Source organism: Pleurodeles waltl, chromosome 10 (assembly GCF_031143425.1).
Source record: "Pleurodeles waltl isolate 20211129_DDA chromosome 10, aPleWal1.hap1.20221129, whole genome shotgun sequence".
NCBI classification, from domain to species: Eukaryota; Metazoa; Chordata; class Amphibia; order Caudata; family Salamandridae; genus Pleurodeles; species Pleurodeles waltl.
The window spans coordinates 20,515,157-20,531,397 of record NC_090449.1 but is presented as its reverse complement, the minus strand read 5'-3'; the positions used below and the strand labels follow the sequence as shown (position 1 = coordinate 20,531,397).

The window sequence follows — 16,241 nt, the reverse complement described above, 5'->3', positions numbered from 1 at the left end:
CCCACCTGTCAAGCCAGTGGTAAGACAGGTGGGCATCCAAAGGCCCCCCTCATTCCACTTCCAGTGGTGGGGGTCCCCTTTGAAAGAGTGGGTGTGGACATAGTTGGTCCACTGGAACCTCCCACAGCCTCAGGAAATATGTACATCCTAGTAGTAGTGGATCATGCTACTAGGTATCCTGAAGCTATTCCCCTTAGGTCGACTACTGCCCCTGCAGTAGCCAAGGCCCTCATTGGTATCTTTACCAGAGTGGGTTTCCCTAAGGAGGTGGTGTCTGACAGAGGTACCAACTTCATGTCAGCATACCTAAAACACATGTGGAATGAGTGTGGAGTGACTTATAAATTCACTACACCATATCATCCACAAACTAATGGCCTTGTTGAGAGATTCAACAAGACATTAAAGGGCATGATCATGGGGCTCTCAGAGAAACTTAAAAGGAGATGGGATGTCCTCTTGCCATGTCTGCTTTTCGCTTACAGAGAGGTGCCTCAGAAGGGAGTAGGGTTCTCACCCTTTGAACTTCTGTTTGGCCACCCTGTAAGGGGACCACTTGCTCTTGTTAAAGAAGGCTGGGAGAGACCTCTTCATGAGCCTAAACAAGACATAGTGGACTATGTACTTGGCCTTCGCTCAAGGATGGCAGAGTACATGGAAAAGGCAAGTAAAAACCTTGAGGCCAGCCAACAACTCCAGAAGTTGTGGTATGACCAAAAGGCTGCACTGGTTGAATTTCAACCAGGGCAGAAAGTCTGGGTTCTGGAGCCTGTGGCTCCCAGGGCACTTCAGGACAAATGGAGTGGCCCTTACCCAGTACTAGAGAGGAAGAGTCAGGTCACCTACCTGGTGGACCTGGGCACAAGCAGGAGCCCCAAGAGGGTGATCCATGTGAACCGCCTTAAGCTCTTCCATGACAGGGCTGATGTAAATCTGTTGATGGTAACAGATGAGGACCAGGAAGCTGAGAGTGAACCTCTCCCTGATCTCCTCTCATCAGACCCTAAAGATGGCTCAGTGGATGGAGTGATCTACTCAGACACCCTCTCTAGCCAACAGCAGTCTGACTGTAGGAAGGTCCTGCAGCAGTTTGCTGAACTCTTTTCCCTAACCCCTGGTCAGACACACCTGTGTACCCATGATGTGGACACAGGGGACAGCATGCCTGTCAAAAACAAAATATTCAGACAGTCTGACCAAGTTAAGGAAAGCATCAAGGGGGAAGTCCACAAGATGCTGGAATTGGGAGTAATTGAGTACTCTGACAGCCCCTGGGCTAGCCCAGTGGTCTTAGTCCCCAAACCTCACACCAAAGAAGGAAAGAGAGAAATGAGGTTTTGTGTGGACTACAGAGGTCTTAATTCTGTCACCAAGACATATGCCCATCCCATTCCTAGAGCTGATGAGCTGATAGACAAATTAGGGGCTGCCAAATTCTTAAGTACCTTTGACTTAACAGCAGGGTACTGGCAAATCAAAATGGCCCCTGGAGCAAAAGAAAAGACAGCATTCTCCACACCTGATGGGCATTATCAGTTCACTGTTATGCCCTTTGGTTTAAAGAATGCCCCTGCCACCTTCCAAAGTGCTGGGTTGGAATCCTTTAGTGCAGCTTATCTTGATGATATTGCTGTCTTCAGCTCCACCTGGCAGGATCACCTGGTCCACCTGAAGAAGGTTTTGAAGGCTCTGCAATCTGCAGGCCTCTCTATCAAGGCATCCAAATGCCAGATAGGGCAGGGAACTGTGGTTTACTTGGGACACCTTGTAGGTGGAGGCCAAGTTCAGCCACTCCAGCCTAAGATCCAGACTATTCTGGACTGGGCAGCTCCAAAAAACCCAGACTCAAGTCAGGGCATTCCTTGGCTTGACTGGGTACTATAGGAGGTTTGTGAAGGGATATGGATCCATTGTGACAGCCCTCACAGAACTCACCTCCAAGAAAATGCCCAAGAAAGTAAACTGGACTGTAGAATGCCAACAGGCCTTTGATACCCTGAAGCAAGCTATGTGCACAGCACCAGTTCTAAAAGCTCCAGATTACTCCAAGCAATTCATTGTGCAAACAGATGCCTCTGAACATGGGATAGGGGCAGTTTTGTCCCAAACAAATGATGATGGCCTTGACCAGCCTGTTGCTTTCATTAGCAGGAGGTTACTCCCCAGGGAGTAGCGTTGGAGTGCCATTGAGAGGGAGGCCTTTGCTGTGGTTTGGTCTCTGAAGAAGCTGAGACCATACCTCTTTGGTACTCACTTCCTAGTTCAAACTGACCACAGACCTCTCAGATGGCTGATGCAAATGAAAGGTGAAAATCCAAAACCGTTGAGGTGGTCCATCTCCCTACAGGGAATGGACTTTATAGTGGAACACAGACCTGGGACTGCCCATGCCAATGCAGATGGCCTTTCCAGGTTCTTCCACTTAGAAAATGAAGACTCTCTTGGGAAAGGTTAGTCTCACCCTCTTTCGTTTGGGGGGGGGGGGGTTGTGTAAGGAAATGCCTCCTTGGCATGGTTACCCCCTGACTTTTTGCCTTTGCTGATGCTATGTTTTGAATTGAAAGTGTGCTGAGGCCTGCTAACCAGGCCCCAGCACCAGTGATCTTTCCCTAACCTGTACTTTTGATTCCACAATTGGCACATCCTGGCATCCAGGTAAGTCCCTTGTAAGTGGTACCCCTGGTACCAAGGGCCCTGATGCCAAGGAAGGTCTCTAAGGGCTGCAGCATGTCTTATGCCACCCTGGAGACCCCTCACTCAGCACAGACACACTGCTTGCCAGCTTGTGTGTGCTGGTGAGAACAAAACGAGTAAGTCGACATGGCACTCCCCTCAGGGTGCCATGCCAGCCTCTCACTGCCTATGCAGGTATAGATAAGTCACCCCTCTAGTAGGCCTTACAGCCCTAAGGCAGGGTGCACTATACCATAGGTGAGGGCACCAGTGCATGAGCACTGTGCCCCTACAGTGTCTAAGCAATACCTTAGACATTGTAAGTGCAAGGTAGCCATAAGAGTATATGGTCTGGGAGTCTGTTTTACACAAACTCCACAGCACCATAATGGCTACACTGAAAACTGGGAAGTTTGGTATCAAACTTCACAGCACAATAAATGCACACTGATGCCAGTGTACATTTTATTGTGAAACACACTCCAGAGGGCACCTTAGAGGTGCCCCCTGAAACCATAACCGACTATCTGTGTAGGCTGACTGGTTCCAGCAGCCTGCCACAACCGAGACATGTTGCTGGCCCCATGGGGAGAGTGCCTTTGTCACTCTGAGGCCAGTAACAAAGCCTGCACTGGGTGGAGATGCTAACACCTCCCCCAGGCAGGAGCTGTCACACCTGGCGGTGAGCCTCAAAGGCTTCCCCCAATAGGATTAGGGATGTGACCCCCTCCCCTTGGGAGGAGGCACAAAGAGGGTGTACCCACCCTCAGGGCTAGTAGCCATTGGCTACTAACCCCCCAGACCTAAACACGCCCTTAAATTTAGTATTTAAGGGCTTCCCTGAACCTAAAACTTTAGATTCCTGAAACTAAAAGAAGAAGAGGACTGCTGAGCTGAAAAACCCCTGCAGAGGAAGAACAGAAGACACCAACTGGTTTGGCCCCAGACTTACCGGCCTGTCTCCTGCCTTCCGAAGAAACCTGCTCCAGCGACGCTTTCCAAGGGACCAGCGACCTCTGAATCCTCTGAGGACTGCCCTGCTTCAAGAAAGACAAGAAACTCCCGAGGACAGCGGCACTGCTCCAAAAGAACTGCAACTTTGTTTCAAGGAGCAGATTTAAAGACCCCTGCAACTCCCCACAAGAAGCGTGAGTCTTGCAACACTGCACCCGGCGACCCCGACTCGACTGGTGGAGAACCAACACCTCCGGGAGGACCCTCCGGCGACTCCAAGACTGTGAGTAACCAAAGTTGTCCCCCCTGAGCCCCCACAGCGACGCCTGCAGAGGGAATCCCGAGGCTCCCCCTGACCGCGACTGCCTGAACTCCATTTCCCGACGGCTGCAAAAGACCCTGCAACCGCAGCCCCCAGCACCTAAAGGAACGGAACTCCTGTGCAGGAGTGACCCCCAGGAGGCCCTCTCCCTTGCCCAGGTGGTGGCTACCCCGAGGAGCCCCCCCCTTGCCTGCCTGTAACGTTGAAGAGATCCCTTGATCTCTCATAAGAAACCATTGAAAACCTGACGCGTGTTTGCACACTGCACCCGGCCGCCCCCGCGCTGCTGAGGGTGTACTTTTTGTGCTGACTTGTGTCCCCCCCGGTGCCCTACAAAACCCCCCTGGTCTGCCCTCCGAAGACGTGGGTACTTACCTGCTGGCAGACTGGAACCGGGGCACCCCCTTCTCTCCATTGAAGCCTATGTGTTTTGGGCACCTCTTTGACCTCTGCACCTGACCGGCCCTGAGCTGCTGGTGTGGTGACTTTGGGGTTGCTCTGAACCCCCAATGGTGGGCTACCTTGGACCAAGAACTGAAACTTGTAAGTGACTTACTTACCTGTGAAACCTAACAAAACTTTATCTCCCCCAGGAACTGTGAAAATTGCACTAAGTGTCCACTTTTAAAACAGTTTATTGTGTTTTATGTAAAAAGTATACATGCTAATGTAATGATTCAAAGTTCCTAAAGTACTTACCTGCAATACCTTTCAAATGAGATATTACATGTAGAATTTGAACCTGTGGTTCTTAAAATAAACTAAGAAAATATATTTTTCTATAACAAAACCTATTGGCTGGATTTGTCTCTGAGTGTGTGTTCCTCATTTATTGCCTGTGTGTATGTACAACAAATGCTTAACACTACTCCTTGGATAAGCCTACTGCTCGACCACACTACCACAAAATAGAGCATTAGTATTATCTCTTTTTGCCACTATCTTACCTCTAAGGGGAACCCTTGGACTCTGTGCATACTATTCCTTACTTTGAAATAGTGCATACAGAGCCAACATCCTACAATAGTCTTTCTAACTGCGGATTCTTTACCTTGTGAATATTCCCCCAGATGTCAAACTGGATTTGGAAACTCAAAAGCAGTTCTCCTGCAGGCCAGTAGGTAGCTTTGTGTTGCTCCATACCACTGCTGTTCCGCTCCAAAAGTGATTAGTGGGGCCGCATAGAATTGCCACCCAGGTGCGTTTGCACTGAAGCCCTTCATGATGCCACAGTGGGACTTTAATTGGATTCTCAATTTTTTTTATGTATACCCCATTTGAGCTAGTGCACAGCTGTCCATTACATCTCTTGACCGTGAAAATTGCATTTTCGGTTGTGATTGTGTCAGCTTGTCGTGTGAGTGAGCTGCAGACCCCCTCGCTCCACCTGCCTTACACAAAAATATTTCTAGATCTTTTGGTGTTGAGAACTCGACCTGCGTTTCTGCCAAAGACAGTAACACCTTTCCTTGTTGGGTAGGCTATCATCCTTCCAACTTTCTTTACCCTGCCTCACCTTTCAAAAGAGAAGGTGACACTCCATTGCTTGAACCCCAAACAAGCCTTTTGTTCCTACAGTGATCGTACCAAGGACCTTCAAGTAGACTACCAACTCCTTATGGGCTTCTCAGGAGCAAAAAAGGGCAAGGCAGAGAAGAAAAGAACCATCTCCAGGTGTATAGTTCTCAGCATAAAAATCTGACACATGCTGGCTAAGAAGCAGCCACCTGAAAGTTTGCAGGCTCATTCCACTCGATCCAAGGCTCCTACGCCTGCAATAGCACATGGAGTACCTGGCTTGGATATGTCAGGCTGCTGCATGGGCACCAGTGCAAAGCAAGGTCCGTCGGGGTGGGGGTTTTGCCCTTTCAGTCCTGCAGGATTTTTTGGTGTGGGCCATTCCACAGACCCGCCAGCAAGGAAGGTACTGCAGGAGTACTTCTTTGGAGTTTTCAGATCTGTTCTAACGTCTAGGGGAATATTTACAAAGTGAAGATTCTCATATTAGATATAGCATCCACCAGAAAGAATGTTACCAAGACAGCATCTAGTTAGTTTTTCTTGTAATTTGTAGAATTAGTATGCGCTGTGAGTGCTGCTTTTTGTAATGGACTGCTTTAAAAAAAAAAAAACAGTTAACAGTCTTCTTTTTTCCCTTTCAGTTGAGAGATGAGTTTGTGAGCTCTTCAAACACGTAAGTAGAAGCTGCAGTGATTTTTCTCTGGGTAAAACTGTGTGAACAGTTAAATATACGATGATTAGAGTGGGTGGGTATGCACAGAACTGGATTTGATTCATTTTCAGAGGTAAAAGAAATATATGTTTGTGGCAGGTGTAGCTGTAGATAACAATGGTCTGCATACTCCTGCCATCTAGTGTTGGGCTTGGGCGTGTAAACCTTGTTTTTCTTTGAAGTATTTCAAGTCACAAGGTATATGGACTCCTATGTCAGTTAATGCTTATGAACCTCGACTCCATTGTTAATATTGTTTTTTAGGTTGATGTGCATTGCTAGGGCTCTGAGCCGACACAACACCATGTGATGTTCCTTGTTGGGGCCTCTCGAGTCTTTGCATTGCAAGATCTATTGTGGTGCTTCCATCGGTTCCACGTCTTAGAGACTTCTTTGACGCCCCTTGGTTTTGCCCATCCCAGGCCTGTTCCAGTAGGTTTTGCCCTTGAGAATGCGTACACCGCGATGGGGAAAAAACACGGTCTATGACTTCTACTTGTGGCTGGAGCACAGTGCGTCCTCCTGCCTCGTCTTCCAGTCCAAAAAGACCTAAAAAAAAAAGTCAATGCACAGAGAGACAGCAGTAAGATGAAGAAACTCCTGACATCTTTGGGGAGGATGTCAAAGGAGAGGCGGATGTCAAACAAGTGGCCACCTTCAGCCCGGATTTGCCTTCAAACTCTTGAGGCAGCAGACCCTCTGCCCCCACGAGGCCGACATCGACAGTACAGCTCCTCACTGCTGTCACCATTGGGTCACCGAACGCCCCTCTGGGGACGTCTAGACCATAATTAGGGCAACAACCCTCTGCTTCTGCATTCCAACCACTGCCTGCAAGCCAGTCACTCAAATTACAGCCTTCCTCTAATCTGAGCACTCCCTCTACGCCCTCTGGATCTGCAGTTATGGCATCAATAGGCTCTTCGGAGCTAATACAACGGTTGACGTTGAAACCAGTTTTGAAGTAGAAATACCCTTTATTGTTTAATCTAACAAAACTGCTGAAATTCACCAATTATAGTTTTCACAAGTTACTGTGATTCCTGCCCTAAAGTAACTATAACTTCCGCCCCACCATGCATAGTCTTGACATCAGTGATGTCATTTCAGATTTTTGCTGTCATGTTATGAATTATGTCATAGAACATGTGATGAGTAATGTAATATGGGAGGTAATTAGCAATGAATGGTGAGGGCGTACCTACTGTCTTTGTTAAAGGATCAGGACGCCAAGATATAACAAGCATTTGCAATGCAATAGGGTCTCGTATTTCTGCAGTTGTAAACTCCCAACCGGACTTTTCTTGCCACATTAAATGAAAAAAAAACAGCGCAATCGCGCTGCTACAGTCCACTCGTACGGACAGTTGAAGACGACATGCAGGTAGGAAAAAATATGCAAAAAAAGAGCACGATCGTGCTGCTACAGTTCACTCGTAGTGAAACCTATTGGCAAAAGTGAAATTATGTACGTAACCGGCAAAAGCTCTGATTATGCCTGCCTCCCTAATTTGCTTGGTTTTGGATTGTAGAAAGTTTGTGGAAAAATCTTAGATTATGCCATTTTTGTTATTCCAGTGAATATACTAGGTCTGTGTTTTCCTCCAATCCCTTGAAACAGACGATTCAAAACCTAGCCACCAGATGGCAGTATTGGATTGGGGAATAGATAGCGCAGCAAATAAATGGAACTGTTAACTGTTGTGTTTGCAGATTTGCACAACCTGCTGAATGTAATTAGCAGACCTTATTGGTATCTGGTGTATAATAGTTTAAACCACTAGAGCCCGCAATGCAAGCCATATAATAATCTTTAAACGCTGCACAAGACCATGGTACATGACTGTATTTCATCATCACGATCCCAGGTATACCTCATACGCCTCTAGGATAGGCCATAGATTCACGTCCAGCTTGTGGCTCAGAGCTCTGTTTTGCGGCATCCTTGGTGTTGTGGTTCTGCAGCATCTGCCAGGAAGAATGCACGATGGCGTGCCTCGAAGGATGTTCCCAATGCATGTTAATGCCACTTGGCAACTCCCCTGCTTACCTACCGGGATCAGAGTTGAAATTCCAGTTCTACATTGTTTCAGTGCCGCCGGGATCTTGCAGGAGACGCAGTTGAGGCGTTCCCAGTTTCAAAGCCAGCCTTGCTGTAGGCGTGGCTAGACCGAGGCAAGGATCCGAGCGAGAGAGGGTTTTAGACACATTGCACGTTAGCAAAGGTTAGGGGTGCTAATAATTGAGTGTACGGTTTAAAACTAATGCTGCTAAGTATTGTACTTTTAAATATAGTTAAAAACAAAAAGTAAAGAATTCTAAATCTAGATTGTGCTAGGTCACAGGTGCACACCCAACACAGACCAGTTTATCCAGGGAGTCTCCAATCTGTTCAGAGCCCTAAACTGCGGCCAGTGTGCAAAGTTGTAGAAATGTGTTTCATTTTCTATGGTGTTGAGAGAAGAAATGGTAAAAAGTATATTTAATCTAAATGGTAACGTAACCAACTATATAGTGAAAGAATGGTCTCTGTACAAACACACAAATGTCGGTGGGAAACTGATTCTTTAAAAAAAACAGGTTGGACGTTAACTTAAAGGTATTTTTCAAGTTATGGGTGGATGAGGGTCTCGGGACTCCGTCTTAGATTTGACATTTCTGAAGTTTGGCACTGCTATCGAGAATACACATTAAACGCTAAGTGGAATTTCGAGGCCCTGCAAACTGTGTTGTACTTACAATGGTTCTTACAAAGTAGTTTGGTGGCGGATGCACTCTGAGGTCCTACTGCTCCTAGGGTTAAAATGTTATAGGTTGCAGAGTTCTGATCACCTTTGGTTAATATGCTCAGTTTTTTTCGCCTATCTATGGTTATGTCACCAAAACGTTAAGTTTTGTGTTTCTTCATTAACCCATAAACCGCCCAAATCTCAATAATATGCTTTATATTAAAGTTTAAACAATAAAGAAAAGTATTTCCAAGTGGGGGATTGGTTCTTTTCCTTTATTTTCCTTTTGTTTGTACATACAATAAGACAGCCACCACAAGTTCTTCTGTCTTGGGTCGCAGGCCTGTGGCTTTTTCAAGGCTTGACTCACGGAATAAGGTCCCTGCATCCGTTGTACAGTGCTGTCATGAAGTAAGGTTTGTCTTGATAACATATGATGATGTAAACTGGTAGTTGGAAATTCGGTCCTCTGTATATCTCATCAAGGGAGTTAGCTCAAAGATTCAGGATTCTAGTGGTCTCAGTGGTCTCTAATCAATAAATAGCCTTTTCTGTCAGAGATAGAAACTGAGCATACAAAGTTGATTAACTCTGCAACCTATAAAACACTTTAAAAGATGCTGTCAACTGCTTTGCACCTTCCATATGCTAGTACAGTCTTTGTGTGCTAGAAACACTGAGTCTCTATATGGGGGCTGAGGTTGTGATGGAGTTCCCTTACAGAAGAATTGAGTTTTTTGTTTTGCTTAATGCCACCTTCAGTAGGTTAAATCCTGAGTGTTTGCCTTTTCCGTTGTCACTGACCCTTCTCACTCTTTTGTAGGGAGAGCAAGTATTACTCAAAGGAGAACGCGTACCAGAACGTCTCGCAGTACAGCTCAGCCTCTGGGTCGTCCCTGTCGGTCGAGCCACGCCGAGGGATCCGGGAGAAGCCGAAAGAAGTGGAACAGACCCCGGCGCGACGCTTCTGCCCACTCTGGCTGCAGTTCCTCCTGCTCTTCCTCATCATTGGTTTCCTGGCCTTCGTCTACTTCTTTGTGCAGCCAGAGGATGAGAACCCCTTCAAAGAAATTCCTAACTAAGGTCCTGTCTTTCAGCTTCATGCGTGAAAGCCATACTGAGTGCCGGAAGGTTCTTACTTCTGCCCTGGATGTTGCAGTGTACAGAGGTTTGGCTGTTCTTCCCGAATCTTCCAGTTCAAATAGACAACCTCAATTCTGAAAAAAGCCCTTATAAGACTGTGTGACTATTTAAGACAGCCTTTCCGCAGTCCTGGCAGGTCCCACCACACAGGCGATAATTTAACTCCACTCTGACCATTGGAGATTTCTGTTCTGTGCTACAAAATTCACAAGACAGGGTAAATCCATTGTACCTAAAGCAGGATTCTGGGAGTCTCTGGATCGCACAGAACCGGAGAGAGTGGCGCTCACTGTACATAACGCAGGATTCCCTGTGAGTTGCCACAATGCAAGATTCAGATCTCTGATTCAGTAGTCTCCAATGCTGTTTTCTGGGTGTCCTTGCAGGACAGGAAATACTGTAGTCTATCTGCAAAATTCTCTAGGTTGCTGCAAGCATACCCGACGACTGACAAAATCTTACTTTTGTTATACTTTAACCAGGTACACAGAAAGATGGCGTTGTTAATCTTTGTAATTCGGTTATTATGAGCTTTACGCGGCCACAAGCTAAGGGAGTGGCTGTGGTCTTGTTTTTATTTTTTCCATTGTCTTGTTTTTTAGGGACATGGTTGTACGTTTCTTGTAGCCTGACAACTGACACAACTCAAGCATGTTAGCTGGGCTAGGCTGGTTCTTTCTCTTGTGTGAGTTAGTATCTCCTCCGCGCACAACACGCTTCTAGTAACATGTGCCACCACTCCAAGGGGCCTGAGGAGGTGCAGGTATTCTGTTGTAAAACATTTTATGGCAAGCAGGGAAATAGAAAGAGAAAAGATTTGTAATCACTTGTTCCTACATATGGATTACAGACCCTTTTAGTTGTCTTTGCAGCTGGATTACAAATCCCAGAATGCACAGAAGCAAGAACAAAGCTGGCTGCAAGAAATTTGCTGCTTAGCAGCTACTTGTAAAAGCAACAGCCTACAGCCTGGCTGGTGATCTGGTGCCAGGCAGGTTTCCGTAGAGACCTCTGTGCACCAGTTTCACTTGGGGTTGGAGTGATACTTGGATTATAGACCTAAAGCTTATCTGAAAACCATGTGTGCGTTTCAGCCACTTATCCAGCATCCAAGAGCCAGCCCTATGGCGGTGCCAGGGCAAAGCGAAATCAAACGTGGGGAAATGTTTTACTACACACCGCTAAAAAGTGCAGTAAAGTAACTCTGAATGTGTAGCTACTGAGACTTTTTGTTGGACCAAACAAATTAGTACCGATGAGGAATTGTACGTTGGTGCAGCAAAGCCACACAGCAGCAGAATGCACACCATATCAATATGTATGGCATAACATTTGAGCGTACTAGTCCCTTCTCTTGGGTTCTCCAGTGGGAATTCAGTGCTTTGTGTTTGTCCGCCAAATGTTTCACTGCCTACTGCATTCAGAATTCTTTCTCGGATCAACACATCGACAAACTGCCTTATGTGCCAGCCTTTCACACAAACCTCAAGCCACAAGTAAATGTTGTGGGCTAATGTGAGATCTCAGCATGTTCATCCCAGGCTTGGCCTCGGGTAGTCTGTGTGTCCATCGACTCCTTTAGATCAGGGGTGTCCTTGCAATGCTGGAGATCCCGGTGCATCCATAAACTGCTATACAGCTCCTGAGTAAGATCTGTGTCTCTTGATATACCTGTGCCCTCTGCATACATATTAACTTGGGGTAGAGGTCTGCATGCACAGGCTGGAAGAGGTCCAGTCCTTGCATGCCACGCTTGTCTCTTATTTGGGGTGCCACGGAACCGGTGAAGTGGTGTGGTACGTAGACACTGTTTTAATGTCTCCCTGCAGCTAGCACTGACACGACATGTGGCGTCAGAGGCGTGGTACGAATTAACCACGGGCAAGGCAGCCACGCAGACTCTGCGACAACCTAGGATTCTAGATCCTGCACCCTCCAGCAGTGACTCAAGAAGGGTGTGTGACTGCTTGGGGATATTTACCAGCACTTCATTCAAAACTGTACAAATAAGCTTGTATTTAAATCTTTATTCATGGAGCCACAGGCTAAGCCGAGGCTCTCAGCAGCTTTGCTGTACTTCCCTTGTTCGCTTCACAAAATACACTGTTAGTAGAAAGTTTGTGTTCCTTTTCTACTTTGCTCAGTGAAAGCCCCATTCTGTTGCGCAGAGACTGTGGGTTATCCCATGTAAGATTTCAGATGTTCATCGGCTCCTGTTTGTTTCTTCCCGTTGCTGCCTCTGCAGTCCTGCATTTATAGCAGACGAAGAGGAGGAGTCAGGCCTGCAGTTGGCAGAATACAAAGAACATGGTAGGAATGACTCCACCCTGATGTAGCAGTTGGTTGACGTTATATGGGGAGACTGAATGCCAACCAGTATTTCCTCCTTGCCTGGAGGGACTGATCCATTAAGGGTTGGGCGACCAGTGTTTTTGGTGCTAAGAAGACATTTGCAGCCAAAGATGAAAAGGGATCTGTACTCTGGGAGCACAAAGCGCTATAAATCATTCATTTCCAATATTATAGTTAAAACAGTCTCTTGGGTCCCTCCCATAGCAGTTGACTTGTCCAACTGTAGGTGAGAGAAGTTGGTTCTCCTCAGTACCCCGTCTGTCAGTCCATCTGACGCTAGACAGCAAGCTAGAAGCCGAATGTCAAGGTGTCGTGCCCAGGTAGCACAGCCTGGGAGCCGCCGCAGGGCTGGCGAAGGTTGCAATGGTCAGCAGACCACGAGTAGACAAGTCTTGCCTTAGGCTGGTACTCTTTGAGTCTGTGCGGTTCAATGATGGAGCTCTCCCACTCAAATGGTCCCCGAGCTTGCGGATATATATTCCTTCCTGTCTTCAAGATGATCACCAGGTTTAGTGGAACTCCTCTCGGGTAGGTCTAGATGGCTGCTCAGTCCAGTTTGCATCATGCTTGTGATTGCTTGCAGGTCTCCTTCGGCTGAGTGCTCTGGTGATGTTGCAAGGGTGGCTTGTCACTGGACCAGTTGGGCTCTAGTGCGCTGTCGTAATTCTTTGTACATGTCTTTCGAGAGTACTCCTACGCTGATCTGATGATATTTGAGAGCACGTTGTTGATCAGTGATGCAGAAAAAAATCGAGTTTTCGGCAGACTCTATTTTAGTGTCTTTTGTTTTTCTACCTGTCCATGGAAAATAGGAGTTGTAAGTAACTTGAACGAGCTTGGCGTAGACATTATTTGCTGCCAGGTGAGGCGCTTTATTAAGATGTTTTAAACAATATCATGCTGCTGTAAAGATAGCACAAGCCTACTACTTTTAGTGCAAAAAAATATGTGCTGCCTCAATCAGGCTACAGGAAATTTTTAGAATTGCAAAAAAACTCTGCATCTGAGGATGTGCAGTAAGCCCCTCACTGCCTCTTCGGAGCTTTGTACCAAACCGTCGGATTTCCTTGAAGAGGTGTTTTAAAAACAAACAAAAAAATAAGATTAATCTACAGAGTGCTCCGGAGGTACCCTCACCAGGTGCTGCTTTGGCCAGTTCAGTCTTGTTAGAATACTGTGTCCTCTCTCAGTTCAACATCATTCCAAGTCAGAAAAGGCCATCCTGAGCTATAAGTTAGTTTCTCCAGTAGTTCCTCGTCCACCTTTGATCCTGCAGTGACTGTTAAGATTGTCAGTCCAATCTTTAATGAACTTCTCAACTCCTCACTACTGACTTAATACCCAATTATTAGAATATCTGGAACAATTTAGGCTATTATATCCTTCCCTGTAGTCAAAGTACCAAGACAGTAGTCCTGGAGGTTGCTTTAGATCAAGGGGAAACAGTGGCATTGACTAAGTCTTACACTCCATCCTTTTTGGGCATTAGAGTGCGGGTCAGGTACCTAAGTGAATCTGATCATTTTTGGAAAACAGAGAACAGTCTCTGTGCATGGCACCATATTCTTCTTATAGGGCTCTCGACCCGGGGGTGCCAGAGGGCTCATCTTTGAGCCCCACATTATTCAGCATCTGTATGTCTCCACTGGCCCACCTAGTGGAGTCATTTGGTTTTAAGATAGTCTCTTACTAAGATGGCATACCTGCTCCTCTCATTTGAGAATGGGTAGTCTGCTGTTCAGGAGTCTGGTGTTGAACTGGATGCGCGCTAGCAACCTTCAGTGTACCTCTGACGAGACGGAAATTGACTGTTTAGGTCTTCTCCTTCCAAGTGACGGATGAACTTCTGGCCATCCTTGCTGCCACCTCCCCACCTGCAGCAGCGGCTAGAAGCCTGAGATTGACGATCGACCATCAGCTATCATTTCACCCTCAAGTGGCTGCCGGGGTCGGTTCTTGCTGGGCATTGATACAGGCTTTTAAAAAAAAGTAATTTTCTTCTGCAACTTCTATCGAGGAAAACCGTTGTCCATGCACTTATCACTTCAAGACTGGGCTACACAAATATCTTGTATCTGGGTCTACAGGGCTGTTTGATCCAACGCCTGCAGGTGGTACAGATATGCAGCTACCCGCCTTTTAGTAAAAGTCCTTCGCCTCTATCTCTCATCACCTCTCGGCCCCACAGTGGTTGCTGATCAAGAAAATGGTACCTTGGTGCGGACTTGTTGAGCCTTTTAGGCTTGAGTCCGCAGTATCCACGTGGCAGGTTTATTCCGTATCGGCCATCTAGAGTACTCTGTTCAGCAGACGCACTTCTGGTGGTGATCTCAAAAATCAGAATAAAAGAAAGGGTTTTCTACCTTCTTAGCTGAACAAACCTGGAATCGCTGTCCGTTCAATCTTTGCAACATCAATAATGAATTGCACTTCTGTAAGCTGCTGAAAACCTGGCTTTTTGAATCAGCATAGTGGATCGTCTTCTGCAATCTCTGTTGTTTTTTCCAGCCCCGGGACACCCTGAGAAGCTGTGCGCTCTACAAATACTACCATTCATTCAAGCAGCCCTCCAACATGTCCTCTTCTGCTGGGGTCCTCCCTATGGGACTGAATGTGCAAGAACTAATGAGCTGCCTTCCCTGCAGACTAGATGGGGGTGGAGAGAGATGTAGAAGATGTCACTTTCAAAGGAAGTGGAAGGATAGGATGGCTGTCCTCTGCTGCTGAATTACCCTGAGAGATCTCGGTACTCACCTGGCACACCTTACCATGACGCGGGACACCGGGAGCCTCTGGCCCTACAAATTCATGACACAGAAATGAAAGCTGCCACGAGGGATGCCTGGAATTCCTCTGTGCCAAAGCTGTATTGGGAACACAGTCTGGCTACAACTGGGCTCAGAACTGGTGTACTGTGGCTGTTACCAGCACAGAACATCAGCCGAGGGCAAATTAAAATAATAATAATATATACATATGTGTGTATATATAATATATGGTCACAAAAATAAAAGGAACTACACAGGATGGATTTGGTTTACCTGGAAGGCCTTAGTCCACCGGCTGACATTGCTCCAATGAGGCACGAGGTCATGGGACAGGGTTTACTCTCTTTTAAATGATATGATTTGAGGGGAAACTCATATTTTATTGTGGTAAAGCACCTCCTTATGGACACTAGACGTAATCGGGCTTGTGGCCAGATGTAAGGTTGGGTGACTTCTTGGCTTAATTTAAAGGATTTTGCACTCCTTTCTCCCTAAGCGGTCCATCCACTTAGGGTACCAGCTCGGCGGGGGGGTGATTGGGAGCGGGACGGTGGTGTCTGCAGCTTTTACCTATACAATGATTTCATAAGGAAATCCTACTTTCTTAATGTCGAATACTGTGTTTAAGCAAATAAAATGTTTTTAACCTTTTTAAATGGTGGTGTTTTCTCCTTATACTTTCTTTTCTGGATTCTCTGCCAGTCCATATGCTGTTTCTGAACATTAACCGGCATGTGATGCACCTCAACTCTGAGTTGGGGGTACCCCCTCCCTTCTAGCACCAACCCTTGCGTGCTATTTCTGTCCTGGAAGAAATGTGCAAATACTGAGCTGCATGAATATCAGCCCCCTCCATTCTAATACTGACCCGATACAAGCTCTGCTATGTCAGTGCTGTGATGCACACACAGCCTTGCCATGCACTTCAAGCATAACCTGCAATACAGCCCACTGCTCTTGTACAGAGTCTTACACTCAGTCGGCCTTGCACCTCAGTCCTTAACTACAGCACCCATCTTATTCCAGTTTTTAGACCTGCACACAGCTCTGACCATGCATATCTGCCT

General features: G+C 46.6%; 1 protein-coding gene across 4 annotated transcripts in view; it reads left to right on the top strand.

The window, feature by feature from the left end:
* The window catches only part of EMD (emerin), an 82,117-nt gene extending 66,287 nt beyond the window's left edge, over nucleotides 1–15,830 (top strand). For all 4 annotated transcript variants that reach the window (XM_069209477.1, XM_069209475.1, XM_069209478.1 and 1 more), the window contains 2 exons: nucleotides 6,112–6,143; nucleotides 9,735–15,830. In XM_069209477.1, the coding sequence (XP_069065578.1) occupies nucleotides 6,112–6,143; nucleotides 9,735–9,993 (291 nt within the window). In that variant the 3' untranslated portion in view covers nucleotides 9,994–15,830. The remainder of the gene's footprint in view (nucleotides 1–6,111; nucleotides 6,144–9,734) is intronic.
* Nucleotides 15,831–16,241: the final 411 nt, after the last annotated feature.